At 40.1% G+C, this 26325-nt stretch overlaps 2 protein-coding genes across 3 annotated transcripts in view; both read left to right on the top strand.

The window, feature by feature from the left end:
• The first annotated feature begins 1643 nt into the window (after nt 1–1643).
• dhrsx (dehydrogenase/reductase (SDR family) X-linked) overlaps nt 1644–26325 on the top strand; it is a 107908-nt gene continuing 83226 nt past the window's right edge. For both annotated transcript variants that reach the window (XM_034173502.1, XM_034173496.1), the window contains exon 1: nt 1644–1772. In XM_034173502.1, coding sequence (XP_034029393.1) covers nt 1673–1772 — 100 coding nt within the window. In that variant the 5' untranslated portion in view covers nt 1644–1672. The remainder of the gene's footprint in view (nt 1773–26325) is intronic.
• LOC117513186 (zinc finger BED domain-containing protein 1-like) overlaps nt 1652–26325 on the top strand; it is a 30767-nt gene continuing 6093 nt past the window's right edge. The window contains exon 1 of the mRNA XM_034173486.1: nt 1652–1772. The gene's annotated coding sequence lies outside the window, so the exon portion shown is untranslated. The remainder of the gene's footprint in view (nt 1773–26325) is intronic.

The following is a 26325-nucleotide window of genomic DNA, read 5'->3' as shown; positions in this document are numbered from 1 at the left end:
AATCAGCGGCGCACTAGTGTGAAACTTCCGTGTTTTTCCTCTGCGTTATGACATCACAGGCTTACGTTTAGTGTAATACACCATATATCATTGGAAAGCCCTTTTTTGGCATATTAGGTTGCCAGATACCTACAACTGCATTATTGCTGAAGAGAATAGATTATACATCTTGGTTGCAAAAACTTTTTTTTTTGTTAGCTCCACAAGTATTTTTTTTTGTTGTCTTGTTCTCTCAGGTGTAGGCCTATAGAATAGATTCGTGATTTTGGGTGCAATTTTGTTATTTAAGCTATTTGTTTGTTTGCCTACACACTTAATATTGTAAATAAAGTGTTAAATTATTCAGCATTATGTCGTCATGTTATGTATTATGCTGTACTTGTGCGTCTAATGGTATGAGTGGGTTAGGGGGTGGTGGGTATTGTCCCTACCAAAGCTGAGACCAAACCTACGCCCTTGTCTGCGACGGGCTGGAGAGCCTGCACACTGACAGGCTATTCCAGCTGGACCAGACCGTCCGTTTATGTGGACACGCAGCAGGCGATCTGAATGTCACGTCTGTCTGACAGGACAGTGAGCGGGGCGCTGCAGGACCATATGACAGGCCAACAGTACGACAAATACGCCACTTTCAGTCACATATCAGCAGAAATACACTGTAGCAAATGCTGTATGGCCAGCTATCACAGTGCTTTTTTTGCTTTTTTTTAGTAAATACATTTGTCTGCTTGTCGAGCAGCATCATTGCGTGCCTGTCTCTCAGCGCGATGTTTCGTGATGCGTTCATACGACTCTACTGCCGTGTGTCACCCTGGAGTTGTACGCAAATCCAAATTTGCACTATGTGTGAAGGGGCCCTAACCAGTACTTCATTGCAGAATATAGAGCCGCCTGCTGAAATTCTTTGTCATCCTTTCAGCGTCGTGTTGGACGCTATAATATATTCACGAGAATTTTAGGCACAGTATACAAAGAGTTTTATGTTGCGATGTTAATGCTGTTGTCCAAGTGCAGCGGTTAAATTGCAGCCTGATCAGACCGTCTCAATGGGTTTCTCAGTGTTAATGGCTTCTCACAGAGCGGTGACCTCTCTGACGTTTTCAAGATTTTACAGGATTTGAAACCTCAATAGGGCGAATGAGGAACTTTTAAAAAGATAATTCATGGTAAAGAATTCCTTTACTTATAGTAAAAATTATTTTATTTTTTCATTGCTATCTCTTTCTATTTATAATGATAATACTGTGAATCTTTTTTTGTTTACTGTCTGTTCGTTTATTGTATTTGTTGAAATAAAGTTTTAGAAAAAAATACGGTAGAGACACAGCCCACCCTTCTTGTCATTCTGTATGAGGCCATTATTGCAGCAAAAGTATTTATATGTATGTAACCACATCCACAAATGTGTACAAAAAATCTATGTGTGTGTGTGTAACCAGTTTTTTTTTTTTTACACATTTGTGGATGTGGTTACATACACAGATTGAAATACACATTTGCAAATACTTTTGCTGTAATGGCCCCATAGTTCTGCTGCTTTATACTCCTGTCCAGTTGGTGGCGGTAATGCACCGTGTTTTGCTAACCGTGGCTGATGCCTACATGAAGAAGCGTGGTCCATGTGACCTCAGCATGGTCACACTCATCCGTGTGAGGGGCTCGCTGTGGCAGAATGTGGTTGCTGTCGCTGCTTGTTCCCTTCTTCAGACTTTATTTCTGTGGAATCAGAGTTCTTCTCTACCAGATGTTCAACAGATCATTTACACTACCAGGTCAGCATGTTTTACGTTCATCTAGCTCTCACTATTTAAACTTTATAGCAGCTGTGTCACGGTATGTGCCATTTTGGTTGTTTAGCTCCGTTAGGAATATAAAGTCTTAGTATTTATCATTAAATAAACGTCTTGTATTGGAAGTATGCAATGGTTTGCACCTGTAATAACATATTCTGCTCTTTTCGGCATTAATTCCAAACAACAAAGCGGTTGTCAAGTGTAACATGAGCGGAAAACATTGCGCGTGCGTGTCATGACAACACTCACACGAGCGCCACGATAGCTTAGTTTACGGCATGCTAAAAAATGGACGCTCTTGTTTTGGCCAAACTTCTAGTCAGTTTCTGGGTATTCTGTGTTAGTGCGCTCCCGCGGCCGACGTGCTTGATGAATTCCTGCGCAAAAAAAAGTGCCAAATATCACAGTTATCTGGGAACTACAAGAACTTGTGTGTCTCGTGTTTTTACGCCTAAATGATCGTAAGTCAATACTCACACTCATCCAGCAGCATCTTCTCATGTCCGCAAATTCAGCACCATCATGCGAACAACCAGAAACTGGGTCAGGCGAAAGTACGAGGGTAGGCTGAAAAGTTCTAAGGCTCACTATGATACAGTTAATGCATTAACCTGCTCAGTGTACTGCTCTCATTGGAGCGTCATCCTTGCTATTTTGGCATTGTGGGATAGCTCGCCCACAGTTTGAGCTCACCGGACTACGAGGCTAGGCTGAAAAGTTCTAAGACCTTTTAAAAAAAAAAGCAGTTATTTTAATCAACTATGTAGAGCAAAACTTTTTAAAAAGCAAACAAACCTAAAGAGAACATGCAAAGCACTCAAATGTTTCCGTTGGTGGGCTTCCCAAACATGCCTGATGAAACCACCTCAGGCAAATCTCACATTGGTTCTGGAGAAGAGAGAATAAATAAGGCATTTTTGACAATCTTTTCAAAATTACAAGATATATCCGTTTTCTAAATTACCCCCCCCAATCTATATAACCTCTCAACACTACAGTTTATTAATTAAAAAAATTTGTTACCCAGTTCAAGTCAATCTCATGTTCTCTCTCTCCGCAGTAGCGGCATAAGTCTGCCAAGTCATCTGTTTAAAATAAAATACAACATACCTGGTTAGTTTTTCATGTTTTTACACATTTACTGTGCAAACATTTGTGACTCAAGTTTGAGCTGTAAATCTGGAAAGTATTCTTTGTTACTTGCATGTGTATTGGGTTGGTGCTTATCACATCCTGTTTAATAGTCAGGACCCTAAACCAGAAGTGGTACACAGTTTCTTTATGTGTATAAGAATGTACCATTTTGGTGGGACCACAGTGAAATTAGAAAGTAACATTATGAACTGAGAAATAATGTAGACATTTCTGACAAAATTCGGTTCGGGCATCTGATAAGGATGCCTCCTGGGCGCCTCCCTAGGGAGGTGTTCCAGGCACATCCATCTGGGAGGAGACCCCGGGGAAGACCCAGGACTAGATGGAGAGATTAGGGCTCAATCTCAATTCTACCCCTTGGCCCTTCCCCTTCCCCCTTCCCCTCCATTTTGCGTGGGCACGACAGACAGAGGGGTATCTCAATTCTCTTTTTGGAGCGAGGCGGTGGGGTAGGTGAAGGGCTACAAACCCCTCCGTTTGGAGTGAATCTGGATGCACACTCTGTTTGGAGGGGTAGGAGGAGCTTACCGCTGTCTCCACAGAAACAAACATGGCGCCAAAAGAGCCGCACAAATGAAGCGGCTTTCATTACAAATTACGCTGTTTAGAAAGTTATAACTTGCCACAAAACTTTACAGACAGTTGTCTATGACAGCAACGTGTACGAGGTCTATTAGAAAAGTATCCGACCTTATTTTTTTTTTTCAAAAACCATATGGATTTGAATCACGTGTGATTGCTTCAGACAAGCTTGAACCTTCGTGCGCATGCGTGAGTTTTTCCACGCCTGTCGGTTGCGTCATTCACCTGTGAGTAGGCTTTGAGTGAGGAGTGGTCCAGCCCCCTCGTCGTTGTTTCATTGCCAGGAAATGGCGGAATGATTTGGGCTTTTTTCCATCAGAATTTTTTCAGAAACTGTTAGAGACTGGCAGCTGGAAACCATTAGAAAAATTTATCTGGCTTTCGGTGAAAATGTTACGGGCTTGGTAGAGAATAAGGAGTGTTACTGTCACTTTAAGGACGGCCCCCAGCGGCTGTGGGGTGCGCTGCGCTCCGAAGCCGCCATCGACAGGCTGAACGACCATTTCATTTCTAAACGGATGGCTGTCTGGATCCGTGACCATCGTGTGCCATATCTCTGGTTATCACAAGAGCTGGACATCAACCATTTTCCGGCAGATTTCACTTTTAACAAGAGATTTTGTCATGGAAAGCCGAGCGGAGGCTTCGCGAGTCACGATGGATTCGCTACTGGAGCGAGACAAAACCACCTCTGTTTTGGTCTCACAGGACGGCTTTGAGATGGCGTTCAGACAGCTGTCGGTGGTTTTTCCATCGAGTGATTATCCGAGAAATTGTGGATGTGCCTGGACATGCCAGAACATGTCCCGTGAGGCTTCATCACGGCGTTGCTTTGCATCATGCACATCTGATGATGGGGTGGAGGGTAGTGGAAGACAAAGAAATGCTGAATATAAGTTTTGTGATCATGAAACATGTGCTGTAATTTAAAAAAAAGTGTAGTACATGTTAAGGCAGCATGATGATAAAGTTGAAACTTCACTGATAAAGATTCAGAAGTTAATAAATCTGACACTTAAAACGTGTATTGATTGACTTCATGTTGTCATTTGTAGGATAACTGAAAGTAACATTTCAACTATGTAATTTGATATACATTTAAAAACTACTTGCATTTCTCAGCAAGAGTCTCTCTTTGACCAGGTGCAGACTCTGGTGCTGGAGGGGCAAAGATAACCCAATCATTGGTTACTGTCTGTTCTAGATAGAGAGGCGAACAGATTATTTCAGAGCAAGAAAGTCAGGCTGAAATATTCTGTTCCCCGAGGTAACTTAGGTAAGGAAAGAGCAAATGTCTTCAACCTCACAGGAGTGATTGTCCATCATGAGAGGAATAAAATATCTAAAACACAATATCATCAGGAATTGTTTGTCCTTGATACAGGGGGGAACAGATTATTTCAGAGTGAGAAAGTCAGGGTGAAATATTCTGTTCCCCCAGATAAATTTGGTAAGGAAAGAGCAAATGTCTTCAGATTCACAGGAACAGTTGTGTATGATGAGTGGAAGAAATTTAGTTACTTAAATAATACATCTGCATCACTGCATAATGCATCACTTTTGTGCAGATTAAAGTGGCTAACTTGGACTCCTGTCTTGTTGCGAGAAAGAAACGAGAATCGTCCTCCGTTCCGTTGCTCCAAATGCTGCGCTGCTCGGAATTAACTTCAAAGGGAATCTTCATTTAAATCAAATGACATGTCTTTGCAAACGTTGTAATACAAACAATAAACTGCAATCGATCAAAACATTTTTTTCCTCCCAAAATGAGACGTCTGGCACTGACGTACAGCAGCCCAAGATTGTATGGCTGCAGACCTACAGACTCCAGCAGCCAGCTGAGTTCAGCTCAGATGTATGGAGAGGCATTCATGCCAATAATGTCTGAAAGGAAATGCTTTAGACAAAAACTACAGATTTTGTTTATTTCTATTTATGTCCACAGATCAAAGATCCACCATGTAGAGTTTATTATGTCCAGAGTTTAAGGATCCAGTGACCAATTTCATATGTATGAGGTCTGTTAGAAAAGTATCCGACCTTTTTATTTTTTTTTTTCAAAACCTGATGGATTTGAATCACGTGTGCTTGCATGAGCCAACCTTGAACCTTTGTGCGCATGCGTGAATTTTTGCACGCCTGTCGATTGCGTCATTTGCTGATAAGCAGCCTTTGTGTGAAGATGGGTGTAGTCTCTCGTCGGATTTTCTTTGCAAGAAAAATGACGGAACGACTGGAGCAGCGCGACTGCATCAAATTGTGCCAGAAAGTGGGCGACAGCCAGGTGGAAACCATTCGGATTATTCAGATGGCTTTCGGTGACGATCCTATGGGCATCACACAGATTAAGGAGCGGTACAACCGGTTTAAAGATGTACACACAACGGTGGAGAGTGAGCCGTGCTCCAGTCGGCCATCAACATGCTGAAATGACCAGATCATTTCCAAAGTAAACGCTGTGGTGTGTGGAGGCTGTGCACGCACACACACACAGACGGCTGTGCACGCATGCACACACAGATGGCTGTGCGCTACAGACAACATGCGAACGTGCTTTTGCGCACACCATGTTTTTGTGAAGACAGACCTGTTAAGACAACGCTCGCAACTGCAGGTGCTGTGGAGAGCGCATGTTGACTGCATAAATGATCACAGGCTGGCGCTTGGTCTGATACCCGCTGTCAAGTCACGTCATCATGAATGTTTTGTTTAAAGCTTCAAGGTTGCCGTTCGCTTCGTTTTTCTTTTGTTAGTTTTGGTTTTGTTTCGTTCTTTTATGCGCTCTGGACTTGCAGGCTTTTCAGTGATGGGAGAAGTGCCAGCTTATTAATCCACTTTTTCTCGACGATTTGTGACTTTGTGGCTTTTTTTTCTTTCGTTCAGCGATCACTGTGTGACCGGGCCATAAGTTCAATGTAATTACATAAAATGACTATAAATACATTAAAAATACATGGATGACACAAAAAAGTACCACCCAGCATTCTTTAATCAAATCTATGATTGTAATGTACATGTAACCGTTTTAGTTTCAACAAATATTGTTGTGAGCTCATGATTTGGGTGTTATTGTGAGCTTAAGTACCTGATTGTCCAATATTTTGGAAACGTATGTAAAAGGTAGAAATATCTTGGTCCATTTAAGTTAATCCCAGAGCTATTTAGTATATTTAGAATGTATTGTGCAATAAATATCATATCTATCATAAGAACTTGGTGTTGGTGATTTTCTTAAGTCTCTTAAGTTGTACATTTATAGAAGACTGAAGGTTGAAGTTGCAGGAAATGGCCTCCATTTGTACTCGAAATCATAGACATTATATACGTAGACACCTTATAACTTGCTCGCCTCATAACGTAATCCAGCATCGCCGCCATATTGGATGGGTCTTCACAACAGGCTCACACCAGAGTCAGTGGAGAGTGAGCAAATTTGCTGGTATTTTGTGCTGCTTACGGTTGTAATAACCGGCACAGTATAGAAACCAGATTGCATGGTAGTACTTTTCACAAATAAGACAGAGCAATAATTTTGGTTATTTTACCATTTGTAATATTATCATAACAAACAATACTTATGTGTAACGTTATTACAGCAGGAATTGGTGTGTTTCTCATTAGCCGTGTTTCCATCCAACTCGCAACTTTTTCGTTAATGTGGAAAAAGGAAGACTGCATTTGTGCGCATTTCCATCCACTTGTTATGCGCTTTTGTTTTTTTATTTTGTTTATTCTGCAAATAATGCATACAAACACACAACATTTAAATATGACATTATAAATCAGGATAACACATGAAAGCATAAATGCTTATTTCCATTGTGGTCCTTACAAGTCAAGAGAAAATCATGGTTACAGGTATAGTGTTTGTAATGCTAACAGTTAATAATAAAAAAAACATAATAATAGAGAGATAATAATCCAAAAGTAATGATGACAGCAATATCTATCATAATAATAATAAACAATTAATAATTATGACAACAATAAAAAGATAGACTAGAATAGCAAAAAATATAGGATAAAAAAATGCTTCAGTCATTTGTGGTGTCTGTATTTCACAAAGTAAGGCTGCACCACATCACAAAATTAACTACACTGGAGTTACAGAGTGTCAGCACATGCAAGAAGCTGTGCAAAACAGTTCTTTTTTAAGGGTTTTAACTCTCCAGCCCCCCGTTGCAAGCCTAACAAGTTAGTTTAAGACCCTGGAATGACTTGGAACTTTCTTTTCATGGCCTTGAAAAAGAATGTTCATCTTTGTAACAAAACCTGGTGAGCAAAGCAGAGGAAATTAAAGTGGTGTGTGTGTGTGTGTGTGTGTGTGTGTGTGTGTGTGAGAGAGAGAGAAATAAATTCAAATGAACAATCCAAACCTGATTCTTTACTAAATTATAAAATTAATTTATAAATTTATCTATATGCCATATACCATATATCTTTGTTAAAGAGCATAAGACAAAGTCTTTCAGCATGAAAGTATGTATTTTTAATGCGTGACAGCATTCTGTATCGTAACTGAATCTGCTGTTTCTAACAAACCAAACCGTGGGAAAATCAGGTAAAAATTTGGGGAGTTACAGATTATTGTATTTGGGGATACACACCTTCCTCAGTACAAATAAATGCAATGGGGGCGCAATAGGGACTCATCCAAGATGGCGGCCATAGGCAGCGGCAGTCCATGAGGAGTCTATGTATATAATGTCTACGCTCGAAACAGTCAACATACGAGAGCTTCCTCCAGTGGAGAACTTACTGCCCTCCTTGTAGTTTTGTGTTGCAGCCACAAGGTAGCAGCAGTAATCCAGGAACTGTCTAAATGCAGTTAAACACTTGTACATGAAAATTAAGACAAAAAATGATTTTCAAATTTCATGTCAAACGTAGTCTCGTCTTTTTCATCAACAATAATACACGTTAATGTCAAATTGTCAGTGTTCTAGAACACTAACACAATCATGTTTGTGTCTTCGTCATGAAAGAAATGGTCATTGATGAATATGTTTTGTCTCATCTGGAAAAAAAAAACACTACATTGGTCAGTATAGGTCATGTGATCATGAGGGCAATGTACTTGTACATTTATCTGCCGTTGATACATAGATTCCTAATCTACGTTAACTAGAACCACAACTCCTAACCATAACAAGGCTGCACTATGGCCGAAAACAACTTGAGATTCTTAATACGGCTACATATGAATAGCCAACATTTATTTAAGCAGGTTTCATCTGTAGGGCTCGGGCTGTCTACACATCTGGCATCATCATCTCCCTTCAGCTGCAAGGGGGATGAGCAGCTATTGTAAGTTACAAACAACAATAGTGCAGCAGCAGTGTCATGATGCACTGGTGTTGCCGACCAAATGGTCCCCTCTAAAAATTGGTCCACTCTGCCTTCACTGTGTATGCGCCTGAGTCTGACTCTCTACACCCAAAGTGATCAAAGGGAATAATGTTATTATTAACCACCAGATGACAAATTTAAACCTCTTAAATCATTCTGAAGTCATTTTTAAGCAGAAATGAGGCAATAATCAGTGAATCACTTTGAAATGATGTTGGTGCAGCTGTACGTCAGACGTCTGCTGTGCAGCTGGTGCGCTCTGATAGCTCCCCCATCTTATGATGAAATAATGCTGAATTTATGTGGAAATGATTGTTGTACAAAAGCTTCAGATATCTGTCGCTGAGATGCATGATGACTGGAGTGCAGTTTGAAGCAGAAATGAGGTGATAATAGGTGAATCGCTGCTGAAGCTCAGAAATGATGCTGCTGCCACTCCGAAATGATGCATGCGCAGTGAAGGCAGGGCGGACTGATTTTTGGGGCAGCCTTCGGTCAGTGACACCAGTATTTTGAAGTCCCACAGCAAGGCAGGACCAGACATGAACAGAAACTTGTAGTCTAGAAAAATGCATCTACCAGCATGGTGTTGTTGAGTCCTGGTGAGCTCAGACAAATGTAACATATATTGTTCAGTGATGAAAGTTTTCCAGAAATTACAGTTTTTGCTCATGTTGTGAATATTTCCGGTTATTTTTGATAACATGCGTCAAAACCCATTTATTCAGTTCCTTGCCAAACAGTTGGTGGCAGTAATGTTCCATGTTGGTTTGCAAGCTGCCAAAAAGCTCCAAAGAAGAAGGGTTATTTTTGTTTTGGGTTAAGGGAGTTTATTAAATCATATTCTTGAGGACTGTGCGGTGGTTCTCCTAATGGTTTACTTAGTTGTACAGCCCCAATTCCATTGAAGTTGGGATGTTGTGTAAAATGTAAATAAAAACAGAATATAATGATTTGCAAATCATCTTCAACCTATATTCAATTGAATACACCACAAAGACAAGATATTTAATGTTCAAACTGATAAACTTTATTGTTGTTTTGCAAATATTTGCTTATTTTGAAATGGATGCCTGCAACATGTTTCAAAAAAGCTGGGACAGTGGTATGTTTACCACTGTGTTACATCACCTTTCCTTCTAACAACACTCTAAGTGTTTGGGAACTGAGGACATGAATTGTTGAAGCTTTGTAGGTGGAATTCTTTCCCATTCTTGCTTGATGTACAACTTCAGTTGTTCAATAGTCCGGGGTCTCTGTTGTCATATTTTGCACTTCATAATATGCCACACATTTTTAATGGGCGACAGGTCTGGACTGCAGGTAGGCCAGTCTAGTACCCGCACTCTTTTGCTACTAAGCCACACTGTTGTAACACGTGCAGAATGTGGCTTGGCATTGTCTTGCTGAAATAAGGAAGGACGTTCCTGAAAAAGACATTGTTTGGATGGCAGCATGTGTTGCTCCAAAACCTGGATGTACCTTTCAGCATTAATGGTGCCATCACAGATGTGTAAGTTGTCCATGCCATGGGCACTAACACACCCCATACCATCACAGATGCTGGCTTTTGAACGTAGCACTGGTAACAAATGGTCTTTTTCCCCTTTTGTCCAGAGGACACGATGTCCATGATTTCCAAAAAAACATTTGAAATGTGGACTCATCAGACCACAGCACACTTTTCCACTTTGCGTCTGTCCATTTCAGATGAGCTCAGGCCCAGAGAAGGCGGCGGCATTTCTGGATGTTGTTGATGTATGGCTTTCACCTTGCATGGTAGAGTTTTAACTTGCACTTGTAGATGTAGTGACGAACTGTATTAACTGACAATGATTTTCTGAAGTGTTCCTGAGCCCACGCAGTAAGATCCTTTACACAATGATGTTGGTTTTTAATGCAGTGCCACCTGAGGGATTGAAGGTCACGGGCATTCAATGTTGGTTTTCGGCCTTGCTGCTTACGTGTAGAAAGGTCTCCAGATTCTCTGAATCTTCTGATTATATTTGGACTGTAGATGATGGAATCCCTAAATTCCTTGCAATTGAATGTTGAGAAACATTGTTCTTAAGCTGTTGGACTATTTTTTTCCACACAGTTGTTCACAAAGTGGTGATCCTCACCCCATCTTTGCTTGTGAACGGCTGAGCCTTTTGAGGATGCTCCTTTTATACCCAATCATTACACTCACCTGTTTCCACTTAACCTGTTTACCTGTGGAATGTTCCAAACAGGTGTTCTTTGAGCATTCATCAACTTTCCCAGTCTTTTGTTGCCCCAGCTTTTTTGAAACATGTCGTGGGCATCCATTTCAAAATGAGCATATATGTGTGTATTCAATTGAATATCGATTGAAGAGGAATTGCAAATCATTGTATTCTGTTTTTATTTACATTTCACCCAACGTCCCAACTTCATTGGAATTGGGGGTTGAGGACAATTATTCCAGAAAGGCTCAAGAGTACAGGTTGTCTTTGCAGCCACTGACTCCAGCAGGTGATTTCACTGATTAACATCACTTTGAGCAGATGGGGTGAGTTTAATCAGTGAAATCACCCTTTCTGGAATACTTTGGACAGCACTGTTGTAAACATTAAATGTTATGAGCTGCGTTTTGTCACTGTAATCATACATTAACACCATTAGCATACATACAAGAGTTTAACTCTGTCTGCGAGTCATAACCACAAAATTAATCAGTTTGAGCAACATTTCTGCAAATTTGTCTGAGGTGAGTAATTGAAAATGATACATGACGTTAGTGCTCTGCTGAAGTTTATCAGCTAATAATAGCATTATTTGCAGGATGTTGAGTTAGTCACTGTCAAGCTCACTGAATGTTTTATATTCATAAATTGTTCAACTTATTTTTACCAAATAAAGCAACACACTTTTTAAATTGTTACTGCGTAACTGCAAGAAAAGTCTAAACTTTAAACAACTTAGTAAAAACAAAATTAAAATAAAAAAATCTATCAAGTAATCAAAGAATAATGTTAATCAAAAAATTATCTCAACAACAACAAATAAGTTAGCCTATAGTTTAAATTTAAAGATGAACAGCAAAGTTCCTAAATAATCTTAGTTTTTTAATTAAAACTATTTTTATTACAAGTTTTCTAATGTAAGTTGTTTTTTTTTTTTTTTTTTTTTTTTTTTTTTTTTTTAGTTTAAAATGTGCAGTATTCACAAATTAATCTTGGAACTAAAACACATTTGTAAGGATTTTAAGGTGGCCAAGAATTTGAAAACTGTGCAGTATTCACAAATTAATCTTGGAAGTAAAAACACATTTGTAAGGATTTTAAGGTGGCCAAGAATTTGAAAACAGAGATTATCACTAGCTCCAAAGCTCCTGCAAAAACTAGGAGAACTCAGAAGTGAGTGAAGGTTGAACAAGTTGATGCATTAATGTGCCTGCATAGGGTCAGTCCATCTCAAATCACCCAAAAGTATGGCATTTTTAAACCTCACCCCCTCCAATTTTTATGAAATTTGGTATACACAGTGTTGTAAAAAGGTGCCCCCTTGACCCGTTACATGTTAGATTTTTATTAGGACATCAAAAAAACAAAAATTCAGGCCTTGTATATTAGAATTTCCAAAACCATGTTCTTTAAACTCACAGTGAAAGTAAATCTCTACAGTTTGATATAAATTAATAAAAAATCTAAAAGCCAAAATGATGGTGTGAATAATTAAGTGCCCCCTTTAGTATAGCACATGTAAACCATCACTTTTATATAGTTTTCTTCGGACAAGTCGGGATGGATACGTGAACAAACTGAACATTCCCAAGACACTATGTCTTAGACATTATTTACATGAATTATTGAAGAAATGCAACCACTATAGCACTCTATGGTAAATCTGTGTGGAGTAGATAGTTCTCAAAAACTGAGTGACTGTATAAGAAGGTGAAGAGTGAGGAAAGATGCCAGGACAACCCTGAAGAAGTTATAGACTTCTGTGGCTGTGCTATACTAAAGGGGGCACTTACTTATTCACACCATCATTTTGGCTTTTAGATTTTTAATTAATTTATATCAAACTGCAGAGATTTACTTTCACTGTGAGTTTAAAGAGCATGATTTTGGAAATTTGAATATACAAGGCCTGAATTTATGTTTAGTTTTTTTGATGTCCTAATAAAAAAAAAACATGCAAAGGGTCAAGGGTGCAAACACTTTTTCACAGCACTGTAGGTAACTCATAGCCAGACAAGCCAGAATTTCAAATTTTAACTTGATCGGACCAGTAGTTTTCGAGATATCGCAATTTCATTTTTTTAACTTTTACGCGGCCGCCAAATTTCAAATTACTGTAACTCAGTAATTTGAAGTAAGCAGGTGATTTTAATTTGACTAATGGAGACTGTGGAAGACATTAAAAGCTCTACACTTTTCATTTATGGTACCAGGACACTTAAGTCACTCATAGTAACAGCAACACAACACTTAACTGAAGTGACTAAACCAATTGAACTACAAAAACATAATAAATCAATAACACTAACAGCATTGTTAAACTAACATGAACCACAGTAACATTTAAAACCCCAAAACCTGGTGTAGCAGACCGAACAGTCCATCCCTAAAAATCTGTTTGCCTTTTGCAGCTGCGCATGCATCATTTCGGACCACAGCGGCACGTTTGAGACGGAGTCTCTTCACCCAAAGCAGTCAAATGGATTAATGGGATTATTAACCATCAGATGATAAAGGTAAAACCTCCTAAATCATTCTAAGGTCAATTTGAAGCAGAAACAAGGCGAAATTCCATGACGCTTTGAAATGTCCGACGCTCAGTGAAAGCATCAGCTAGCAGCTTGTTTAGGCACAGTGCTCTGATCGCTTCTGCCGCATTTTATGATGAAATAATGCTGAATTTATGTGGAAATGATTGTTGGACAAAAGCTTCAGATATCTGTTGCTGAGAGATGATGACTAGAGTGCAGTTTTAAGCAGAAACAAGTTGATAATCCGTGAACTGTGTCATCAGGGGGGACTGATTTATAGGGGAACCGTTGGTCTGCAATGCCGGAACTCCCATGGTACATTGCAGCACAATGTCCATTGTTTACTGGCTAGCTAAAATTGCTAATTTCTCAAAAAAATATTTGTCCTATCAACTTTCCCTTATTGTAGCATTCATCCTAGACCCAAAATACATAAGCATACCAAATGGAAAATGTCAGGTCTCCCCGGCTTTGCTGAGATCGAAGCCATGTGCACCCACACACACAGAGGACACTAGATTATTATAATATAGATGACGGTGCCCATAGCCTCATTTAACCTGCGAACAGCTGTAGTAATTTCAACGTTTGGAATGACGCCTTGGTCTTTTCATTCATTCTTAGAGCAGACATCACTCATTCATTCATCATTTGTTCAAGCCATTAATTTGAGTACAAAGACTAAAAATTAAAACATTAATATTTTATAACTTTAAATAATTGACCTTTTGCGTGATGTTCCCAATAAAATGTAACTCTAATGAATTACTCGGAAAATGGTTTAACCTTTGCACCTTTCAGTATTTTTTTTTTTAAGCAAACTGTAATGTGACTGCTATCCAGGTTTTATCAATAATGAAATAACGGGCTTATTTTTACACAATCAGTGTTTTCAGTATTTAATGTAATCAACAAACCCCTTAGTGTTCAGTCATATGACAAGAGTGAGAAACTCAATGCGCTATGCCACAATGAGGGCACTGTTTGCCCCCGCCGTACACAGGGTTTATAATCTTACAATGAATGCAGTCTGTGATACTGTTGCTAAAAGGATTTCCAAGCTCCAGTTCATGCACCCATCATATGACAACCGTGAACTGTAAAACCAATCATTCCAATTTATAATAACCTAGCTGGGATATTTAATATGGACAGAATGTGCACACGTTAAATATTGCAGATTATATAATGGCTGAGTGGATCCTTGTTATTTAATTGATGACTTGTTTGTCAAGTGACATGGATTATTTGTACCATTTGCCATTGTTTCATTGTGGTTTTTAGCGTGCAGTTTTGGTTCTATATGAAATGTGCTATTGCATGCCCCGACCACCACGCACACTGACACTAATGGGGGCGGCGTTTAGCTAAACATGCCGGAGTTTATTTTGCTGAAGGATGACGATTTGAACAAGCTAATTGATGGTGTTAATTCTTCTAACTAGGGCTGCAGCTGTCGAATGTTTTTGGAATGGCATATTCTGTCGATTTATTTTATCGATTACTCAGGGAAAATAAAGTATTTTTGTGTTTTTAAACAATATCAATATTGGCAGGGCTCTCCCTAAGCAATGGTACAATGTGACTTTGCCATCATGCAGATATGTAAGTTTACAGTGTTGCTTCAGTCTCTGTTTTCCCTGGAAATTCTTACTTTTTTCACGTCGTTAAGAGTTTTAGAGCATTCCCGGACCATAAGCCAGGGCTGTGAAAACTCCGCAAATCCGAGGAATTCTGCGGATTTCATCATGGGGAGGAGGGGTGGGGGGTGTTAGTGCTGTACTCTGTAATTATGATCATCACTGAGTTTGTAAAATGCCTATCGCAAAGCGTGTGCTTTTTTTTTTTTACATCGTGCAAGTTTTATAAGTCTGCGGATGCTGATCTGTGTGTTACAGATACAAATCTGTGTCCTCGGATCCGCAGAACTTCACAAAAGAAAAATGCATAGCATAGCTGCTATGATAGTTGTCGTTAAGCGCGACTGGTCGGTTGCTGCAGCAGCGCTGTGTGGCTCCTGCAAGATGCTGAAGCTAAACGTAGTATGTGAACATCGCAAACTTTTAGAACTCAAGTTTTTAAAAGAAGAATTTTGCAGCATGTCTCTGTCACGGAGCAACATCAGACAGAGCGAAGATGGCGAGAAAGTTGGTTTGAAAATATCTGACAAGGACAAGAATCCGTGGGATTGTCACTGGCTTCATGAACACATCTGAAAGATAAAAGAAATGGGAAAAGTGAACTGTGCCATCAGGAAACACAGTAAGAGTTTATTTGTCCCTGGAAAATAAACGTTGTGCTGTTCAAACAGTATTTTAGACAAGATTATGTGACTTTTTTTATTATTAATCTAGACTTACTTTCATTGGAAAAAAGACATTGTGGCTTTGAATGGATTTACATGAATTTACACAAGAATGTAAATGAGTTTTTATTAATGTAGACTTTTTTCATGGAGAAAAAAGACACTGTTGTTTGTGCGTATGCACCGAACAGCAGTTGGGAGTATTCGGCCTTCTTGGAGTCCCTGAATGGAGTCCTGTATGGGGCTCCAGTGGAGGACTCCATTGTTCTACTGGGGGACTTCAGCGCAAACGTGGGCAATGACAGAGACACCTGGATAGGCGTGATTGGGAGGAACGGCCTCCCCGATCTAAACCTTAGCTCAAGCAAAGCCGCCCAGACCTCCCGATCCACACACACCTCCTCCAGCTCCTCCGGGGGAACCCCAAGGCGTTCCCAAGCCAGCCGAGAGATGTAGTCCCTCCAGCGTGTCCTGGGTCTTCCCGGGGAAGTCAAATTGTATTTTTTTTATTCATATATTAATAATAATGGCAACAACAATAATAGTAATAATGACTCATAATAACTAATAATGCTACAGTACAATTTTAGAGAAAGAGACAAAAAGAACCTGATGAAACAAAATACAACAGAAAAGATAAAACCAACTAACAGTGAAAATAAATAAATAGATATAGAAATAAATGTTTCCTGTGAACACCTAGTGACTCTTCCACTTCATCCCTGTTTTATTTAAGTTTAATGACAATTTGTTTTGGTCAAACCATATTTTCAATTTGTTAATTTCTTCAGTTATTTCCTCCAGAACTATCTGCCAAGCTATAAAACTGCTGCATCCTAGTAAGATCAGAATCCTACTGGAATGAATTTGAATAAGGAAAGTTGGGTTTTTTCTCACCAAAATGGATGTTGCACTCACTGCAGTTTATTGTCTGGAATAGTCCCAGATTGCATTTCAGAGCTTCTAGAATTCAACCATTTTCATGCAGGTGGTGTTGGGGGGTAATTCTGGGTTACAACTTTTTTGTTTTTCACCACTTTCATCCCTGAATATGTCAATCGTGAGTCACTTTTGTGAGGATTAAAGTCACTAACTGGGACTCCGGTCTTGTGAGAAAGAAATGAGAATCGTCCTCAGTTCTGTTCACACAGCTTCGAACGCTGCACAGCTCTGCTGAATCAAGTTAGAACGATAAGAGTTCAGTTACAATTAATAACTTCAAAGCAAAACAACATTTAAATCAATTGACACCTTTTTCCAAATGTTATAAGACAAACAAACTGCAATCGATAAAAACGTTTTTCCAAAATAATACTTCCTGCGCTGACGTGCAGTAGCTGGCTAAGCTCAGCTCAAAGGTACTGAGAGACATTCATGCCAAAATGTCTGAAAGGAAATACTTTTGACAAAAACTACAGATTTTATTTATGTCCAGAGGTCAAGGATCCAGTGACCAATTTAAAATGTTGTTGACATAGAAAACCTGTAAAGCCTACTTTTAGTACACAGAAAATTCACAAGAGGTATCGATAAGGAATCGGCTTGATAAGCTGAATCGACAATGGCATCGATATCGATAAAATCTTCTCAGTACCCATCCCTACTCATAAGTGTACATGGTGCCAGAGCACCCTAGCCAAAGATCAATTTTGTGATCGTATCCTCTGATCTGAGGCCGCATGTTCTGGACACTCTGGTGAAGAGAGGGGCAGAGCTGTCAACTGATCACCATCTGGTGTTGAGTTGGATCAGAGGATGGGGGAGGACTTTGGACAGACCTGGTAAGCCCAAACATAGTGCGGGTGAACTGGGGACATCTGGAGGAGCCCACTGTCCGACAGATCTTCAACTCACACCTCCAGCAGAGCTTTTCTAGCATCCCTGTGGAGGTTGGAGGCATTGAGCTATAATGGGCAATGTTCAAAGCTTCCATTGCTGAAGCTGCAGTCAATCAATCAATCAATTTTTTATATAGCGCCAAATCACAACAAACAGTTGCCCCAAGGCGCTTTATATTGTAAGGCAAGGCCATACAATAATTACGTAAAACCCCAACGGTCAAAACGACCCCCTGTGAGCAAGCACTTGGCTACAGTGGGAAGGAAAAACTCCCTTTTAACAGGAAGAAACCTCCAGCAGAACCAGGCTCAGGGAGGGGCAGTCTTCTGCTGGGACTGGTTGGGGCTGAGGGAGAGAACCAGGAAAAAGACATGCTGTGGAGGGGAGCAGAGATCGATCACTAATGATTAAATGCAGAGTGGTGCATATAGAGCAAAAAGAGTAAGAAACAGTGCATCATGGGAACCCCCCAGCAGTCTACGTCTATAGCAGCATAACTAAGGGATGGTTCAGGGTCACCTGATCCAGCCCTAACTATAAGCTTTAGCAAAAAGGAAAGTTTTAAGCCTAATCTTAAAAGTAGAGAGGGTGTCTGTCTCCCTGATCTGAATTGGGAGCTGGTTCCACAGGAGAGGAGCCTGAAAGCTGAAGGCTCTGCCTCCCATTCTACTCTTACAAACCCTAGGAACTACAAGTAAGCCTGCAGTCTGAGAGCGACGCGTTCTATTGGGGTGATATGGTACTACGAGGTCCCTAAGATAAGATGGGACCTGATTATTCAAAACCTTATAAGTAAGAAGAAGAATTTTAAATTCTATTCTAGAATTAACAGGAAGCCAATGAAGAGAGGCCAATATGGGTGAGATATGCTCTCTCCTTCTAGTCCCCGTCAGTACTCTAGCTGCAGCATTTTGAATTAACTGAAGGCTTTTTAGGGAACTTTTAGGACAACCTGATAATAATGAATTACAATAGTCCAGCCTAGAGGAAATAAATGCATGAATTAGTTTTTCAGCATCACTCTGAGACAAGACCTTTCTGATTTTAGAGATATTGCGTAAATGCAAAAAAGCAGTCCTACATATTTGTTTAATATGCGCTTTGAATGACATATCCTGATCAAAAATGACTCCAAGATTTCTCACAGTATTACTAGAGGTCAGGGTAATGCCATCCAGAGTAAGGATCTGGTTAGACACCATGTTTCTAAGATTTGTGGGGCCAAGTACAATAACTTCAGTTTTATCTGAGTTTAAAAGCAGGAAATTAGAGGTCATCCATGTCTTTATGTCTGTAAGACAATCCTGCAGTTTAGCTAATTGGTGTGTGTCCTCTGGCTTCATGGATAGATAAAGCTGGGTATCATCTGCGTAACAATGAAAATTTAAGCAATACCGTCTAATACTACTGCCTAAGGGAAGCATGTATAAAGTGAATAAAATTGGTCCTAGCACAGAACCTTGTGGAACTCCATAATTAACTTTAGTCTGTGAAGAAGATTCCCCATTTACATGAACAAATTGTAATCTATTAGACAAATATGATTCAAACCACCGCAGCGCAGTGCCTTTAATACCTATGGCATGCTCTAATCTCTGTAATAAAATTTTATGGTCAACAGTATCAAAAGCAGCACTGAGGTCTAACAGAACAAGCACAGAGATGAGTCCACTGTCCGAGGCCATAAGAAGATCATTTGTAACCTTCACTAATGCTGTTTCTGTACTATGATGAATTCTAAAACCTGACTGAAACTCTTCAAATAGACCATTCCTCTGCAGATGATCAGTTAGCTGTTTTACAACTACCCTTTCAAGAATTTTTGAGAGAAAAGGAAGGTTGTAGATTGGCCTATAATTAGCTAAGATAGCTGGGTCAAGTGATGGCTTTTTAAGTAATGGTTTAATTACTGCCACCTTAAAAGCCTGTGGTACATAGCCAACTAACAAAGATAGATTGATCATATTTAAGATCGAAGCATTAAATAATGGTAGGGCTTCCTTGAGCAGCCTGGTGGGAATGGGGTCTAATAAACATGTTGATGGTTTGGATGAAGTAACTAATGAAAATAACTCCGACAGAACAATCGGAGAGAAAGAGTCTAACCAAACACCGGCATCACTGAAAGCAGCCAAAGATAACGATACGTCTTTGGGATGGTTATGAGTAATTTTTCTCTAATAGTTAAAATTTTGTTAGCAAAGAAAGTCATGAAGTCATTACTAGTTAAAGTTAATGGAATACTCAGCTCAATAGAGCTCTGACTTTGTCAGCCTGGCTACAGTGCTGAAAAGAAACCTGGGGTTGTTCTTATTTTCTTCAATTAGTGATGAGTAGAAAGATGTCCTAGCTCCAGGATATGTTATCTCAGAGAATTCCAGAGGCAGCTGCAAGGTACCGACAGGCCAGAAGGGCAGAAGCCTCTGCTGTGGAGGAGGCAAAGCAGCGGGTGTGGCAGGAGTTTGGAGCAACCATGGAGAAGGACTTTAGGTCAGCACCGAGGTGCTTCTGGTGGACCATGAGGCACCTCAGGAGGGGAAAACATGGAACCATCAAAGCTGTCTACATTAAGGATGGGACTCTGTTGACCTCAACTGACAATGTAAGGAACACTTTGAGGAACTCCTGCATAAGACTGGAGTGCCCTCTGTAATAAGGGCAGAGCTGGAAGCTGATGGAGGATTTTAGTCAGTTTCCCTTATGGAAGTCACTGAGGTAGTCAAACAACTCCGCAGTGGCAAGTGGTTTGATAAGATCCATCCAGAAATGCTGAAGGCTCTGGGTGTGGAGGGATTGCCTTGGATGAGATGTTTCTTCAACATTGCATTGAGGTCTGGGACAGTGCCTAAGCAGTGGCAAACTGGGGTGGTGGGCCCCATATTGAAAAAGGGGGACCAGAGAGTGTGTGTCAACTACCGGGGCATCACAGTACTCGGCCTCCCTGGTAATGTCTACCCCAGGGTGCCGGAAAGGAGGGTTCGGCCAATAGTTGAACCTCTGATTGAAGAGGAACAATGCGGTTTCCGTCCTGGTCGTGGAAAACCGACCAGCTCACAAGGATCCTGGAGGGTGCCTGGGAGTATGCACACCCAGTCTACATGTCTTTTGTGGACTTGTAGAAGGCGTATGATCGGGTACCCCGGGAGCTACATTGCAAGGCTGTGAAAACTCTGCAGATCCACAAAATTCCACGGATTTCATCATGGGGTTGGGGGGGTGTTAGTGTTTTACTCTGTAGTTGTGATTGTCACTGAGTTTTTAAAATGTCTCTCGCAAAGTGTTATTTTTTTTTTTTTTTTTTTTTTACGACATCGTGCAAGTTTTGTAAGCCCCCGGACACTGATCTGTGTGTTACAGGTACAAATCAGTGTCCTCGGAGCCGCAGAGTTTCGAGGAGAAAAAAATCCTGGCTGTTGCAACAGTTGTGACTGGTTGGTTGTTGGGGCAACGCTGTGTGGCTCCTGCTCGAAGCTTAAGCTGAACATAGCATGTGGACATCAAACCTTTAGAGCTCTAAAGTTTTTAAAAGAAGAATTGTGCAGCATGTCTGTGTCAGGGACCAACGTCGAAGAGAGAGAAGATGGTGAGAAAGATTGTTTGAAAGTCTGATAAGGACAAGAATCTGTAGAATTGCCGCTGTCTTCATGAACACAGATGAAAGATTAAAGAAACAGGAAACTCAGTCTGTGCCGCCAGAAAACACAGTAAGAATTTTTCTTTCTGGAAAATAACCATTGTGCTGTTCAAACAGGATTTTAGACAAGATTATGTGACTTTTTTCATTAATCTAGACTTTTTCATTGGAAAAAAGACTGTGGCTTTGAATGGATTTACATGTGTTTACACAACAATGTGAGTTTTTATTAATGTAGACATTTTTCATGGGAAAAAGACACTGTAGCTTTGAGTGGATTTACAGGTATTTACACAAGAATGTGACTTTTTTTACTATAAGGTATGTTAATGATATTTTACCATGATTTTCAAAATATTCTCCAAGCTTTAGCTGTGGTGTTGAAATGCTTTAAGTCTTTTCAGTCTTCATGAATTTCTTGTAGTGTAATTATACTGAGTTAATGCATAATTTGGTTTACAATTAAAAGGAAAATCATTCCAGGTCCTACTTCCACATCATATTCTGTTATTTCAACATGATCATTGACGGTTCAAATGAAAGGTTGAATACAGGGTCATTTAAATATGCACTAATTTTGAGATTTTTTTTTTTTGTTGTTCCAGGAGATGTTGAAATTGTATCATTAGATAAAAAATTAATTTGGTATCTGGGATCCCACTGGGCCTGAGACCCAGGCTCCTGGGGGCCTATGCCCCCCAGACCCCCTGCAAATTTTCCTCGGATTTCACAATTTTCATTTCACAGCCCTGACTGTGGGAGGTGCTGTGGGTCCCTTCTCAGGGCCATCCAGTCTCTGTATTCACAAGGTGAGACCTGTGTTTGGGTGCTTGGCAGTAAATCGGACTCGTTTCCTGTGGAGGTTGGCCTCCGTCAGGGCTGCACCTTGTCACCAATCCTGTTTGTGATATTCATGGACAGAATAAGGGGCGGATGGTCTCATCACTGCTTTTTGCAGATGATGTGGTCCTCTTGGCTTCATCAGCCGGTGACCTCCAACACTCACTGGATTGGTTTGTAGTCGAGTATGAAGCAGCTGGGATGAGGATCAGCACCTCTAAATCTGAGGCCATGGTTCTCAGCAGGAAACCGATGGATTGCCTACTCCGGGTAGGGAATGTGGCCTTGCCCCAAGTGAAGGCGTTCAAGTACCTCGGGGTCCTGCTCACATGTGAGGGGACAATGGAGCGTGAGATTGGCCGGAGAAACGGGGCAGCAGGGGCAGTGTTGCATTCTCTCTACCATACTGTTGTGACAAAAAGGGAGCTGAACTAAAAGGTGAAGGTCTCGATCTACTGGTCAATCTTCGGTCCTACTCTCACCTATGGTTATGAGGTTGGGTCATGACTAGGGATGGGTATTGATAAGATTTTATCAATATCGATGCCATTATCGATTCTGCTTATCGATCCGATTCCTTATCTATTCCCTTATCGATACCTCTTGTGAATTTTGTACTCAAAGTAGGCTTTACAGGTTTTCTGTGTATTTCATTGAGTGTTAAAGTAAATAAATATGAAATTGGTCACTGTATCCTTGATCTCTGGACATAAATAAACATAAACAAAACGGTGTTTCACTTTGAAGTTATTAATTCCGACTGGACTCTATCGTTCTAACTTGACTCGACAGAGAGCCCCAAAGCGCTTGGAGCTGTGTGAACAGAACGGAGGATGATTCTCGTTTTTTTCTCGCAACAAGACAAGAGTCCCAGTTAGTAACTTTAATCCGCACAAAAGTGACTCACGATTGACATATTCAGGGATGAAAGTGGTGAAAAACAAAAAAAAGCTGAAACCCAAAATTACCCCCCAACACCATATGTACGAAAATGTTTGAATTCTTGAAGGTCTGAAATGCAAACTGGGACTATTCCAGACAAAACTGCAGTGAGTGCAGCATCCATTTTGGTGAGAAAAAAAAACAAACAACTTTCCTTATCCAAATTCATTCCAGTAGGATTCTGCTCTTACTAGGAGGCAGCCGTTTTCTAGCTTGCCAGATAGTTCTGGAGGAAATCACTGAAGAAATTAACACAGTGAAAATATGGTTTGACCGAAACAAATTGTCATTAAACTTAAATAAGACAGGGATGAAATGGAGGTGTAAGAGTCACTGGGTGTTCACAGGAAACACTTATTTATTTCTGTATGTATGTAGGTATTTATTTATGTATGTTCATTGTTCGTTCAGGTTCTTTTTGTCTCTTTCTCTAAAATTGTATATAATAACTAATCATTAGATTATTAATATATAAACAAAAATAAATTTAAAAAATATTACAGTTTGTAATACATTTGACTCTTTTACAACAACAAACGCGTGACAGCTGCAACTGCTTAATGGTAACTTTAACATTGAAAAAGCCATAGACATGCTAATGTGTTAGCATCGGCTCCGTTTTAAGTTATGAAATACATCTATCAACTGTTTCAGAAGACCATAACAGATCGGTGTAACACAAAAAAGGTAAATAATACTCACAGCCATATGATCGTTTGGGTTTTAGCGGGGGAAAATTAAGATAAGCGAAAGAAAAAATGAATCAACGAAGCAATGATTGAAGCACTGCCTCGATCTTCATTAGTTACTTCCTCCAAACCATCAACATGTCTATTAGACCCCATTCCTACCAGGCTGCTCAAGGAAGCCCTACCATTAATTAATGCTTCGGTCTTAAATATGATCAATCTATCTTTATTAGTTGGCTATGTACCACAGGCTTTTAAGGTGGCAGTAATTAAACCATTACTTAAAAAGCCATCACTTGACCCAGCTATCTTAGCTAATTATAGGCCAATCTCCAACCTTCCTTTTCTCTCAAAAATTCTTGAAAGGGTAGTTGTAAAACAGCTAACTGATCATCTGCAGAGGAATGATTGATTTGAAGAGTTTCAGTCAGGGTTTAGAATTCATCATAGTACAGAAACAGCATTAGTGAAGGTTACAAATGATCTTTTTATGGCCTCAGACAGTGGACTCATCTCTGTACTTGTTCTGTTAGACCTTAGTGCTGCTTTTGATACTGTTGACCATAAAAATTTTATTACAGAGATTAGAGCATGCTATAGGTATTAAAGGCACTGCACTGCAGTGGTTTGAATCATATTTATCTAATAGATTACAATTTGTTCATGTAAATGGGGAATCTTCTTCACAGACTAAGGTTAATTATGGGGTTCCATAAGGTTCTGTGCTAGGACCAATTTTATTCACTTTATACATGCTTCCCTTAGGCAGTATTATTAGACAGCATTGCTTAAATTTTCACTGTTACGCAGATGATACCCAGCTTCATCTATCCATGAAGCCAGAGGACACACACCAATTAGCTAAACTGCAGGATTGTCTTACAGACATAAAGACATGGATGACCTCTAATTTCCTGTTTTTAAACTCAGATAAAACTGAAGTTATTGTACTTGGCCCCACAAATCTTAGAAACATGGTGTCTAACCAGATCCCTACTCTGGATGGCATTACCCTGACCTCTAGTAATACTGTGAGAAATCTTGGAGTCATTTTTGATCGGGATATGTCATTCAATGCGCATATTAAACAAATATGTAGGACTGCTTTTTTGCATTTACGCAATATCTCTAAAATCAGAAAGGTCTTGTCTCAGAGTGATGCTGAAAAACTAATTCATGCATTTATTTCCTCTAGGCTGGACTACTGTAATTCATTATTATCAGGTTGTCCTAAAAGTTCCCTGAAAAGCCTTCAGTTAATTCAAAATGCTGCAGCTAGAGTACTGACAGGGACTAGGAGAGAGCATATTTCACCCATATTGGCTTATCTTCATTGGCTTCCTGTTAATTCTAGAATAGAATTTAAAATTCTTCTTCTTACTTATAAGGTTTTGAATAATCAGGTCCCATCTTATCTTAGGGACCTCATAGTACCATATCACCCCAATAGAGCGCTTCGCTCTCAGACTGCAGGCTTACTTGTAGTTCCTAGGGTTTGTAAGAGTAGAATGGGAGGCAGAGCCTTCAGCTTTCAGGCTCCTCTCCTCTGGAACCAGCTCCCAATTCGGATCAGGGAGACAGACACCCTCTCTACTTTTAAGATTAAGCTTAAAACTTTCCTTTTTGCTAAAGCTTATAGTTAGGGCTGGATCAGGTGACCCTGAACCATCCCTTAGTTATGCTGCTATAGACTTAGACTGCTGGGGGGTTCCCATGATGCACTGTGTGTTTCTTTCTCTTTTTGCTCTGTATGCACCACTCTGCATTTAATCATTAGTGACTGAGCTCTGCTCCCCTCGACAGCATGTCTTTTCCTGATTCTCTCCCTCAGCCCCAACCAGTCCCAGCAGAAGACTGCCCCTCCCTGAGCCTGGTTCTGCTGGAGGTTTCTTCCTGTTAAAAGGGAGTTTTTCCTTCCCACTGTCGCCAAGTGCTTGCTCACAGGGGGTCGTTTTGACAGTTGGGGTTTTTCCGTAATTATTGTATGGCTTTGCCTTGCAATATAAAGCGCCTTGGGGTGACTGTTTGTTGTGATTTGGCACTATATAAATAAAATTGATTTGATTTGATCTACGAATCACTGCTTTGATTGGTTCAAGGTTCAAAGCAAAGCCGATCTGCAGAAAAGTTGATTAAAGACCCGCTGCAAGGTCTGTAATCAATGTAGAGAAATTATCATTTTCCTGACAAACATCCCCAAAAACAACGGCCACTCTGAAGGTTTCCATAGTAGAGAAGCTTGAATCTTTGACTGGACTGGGTTGCTTGACGTGAGGACATTTCGCTTCAAATCGCAGAAGCTTCCTCAGCTAAAATTCTTGCTCTGGTAGTCTGACTTCTGTCTTGACTCTTGTAGAGAAGAATAAACAGAAGCCACAAAAGCTGGAGTTTTAAACCTAACCAGACCCCTCCTACCGCGAGGCAGACTGCTATAGGCTAGTTACTAAACAATAGCTCTA

This window comes from Thalassophryne amazonica, chromosome 1 (genome assembly GCF_902500255.1).
Source record: "Thalassophryne amazonica chromosome 1, fThaAma1.1, whole genome shotgun sequence".
Lineage (NCBI taxonomy): Eukaryota > Metazoa > Chordata > Actinopteri > Batrachoidiformes > Batrachoididae > Thalassophryne > Thalassophryne amazonica.
This window is presented reverse-complemented; position numbering and strand designations above follow the sequence as displayed.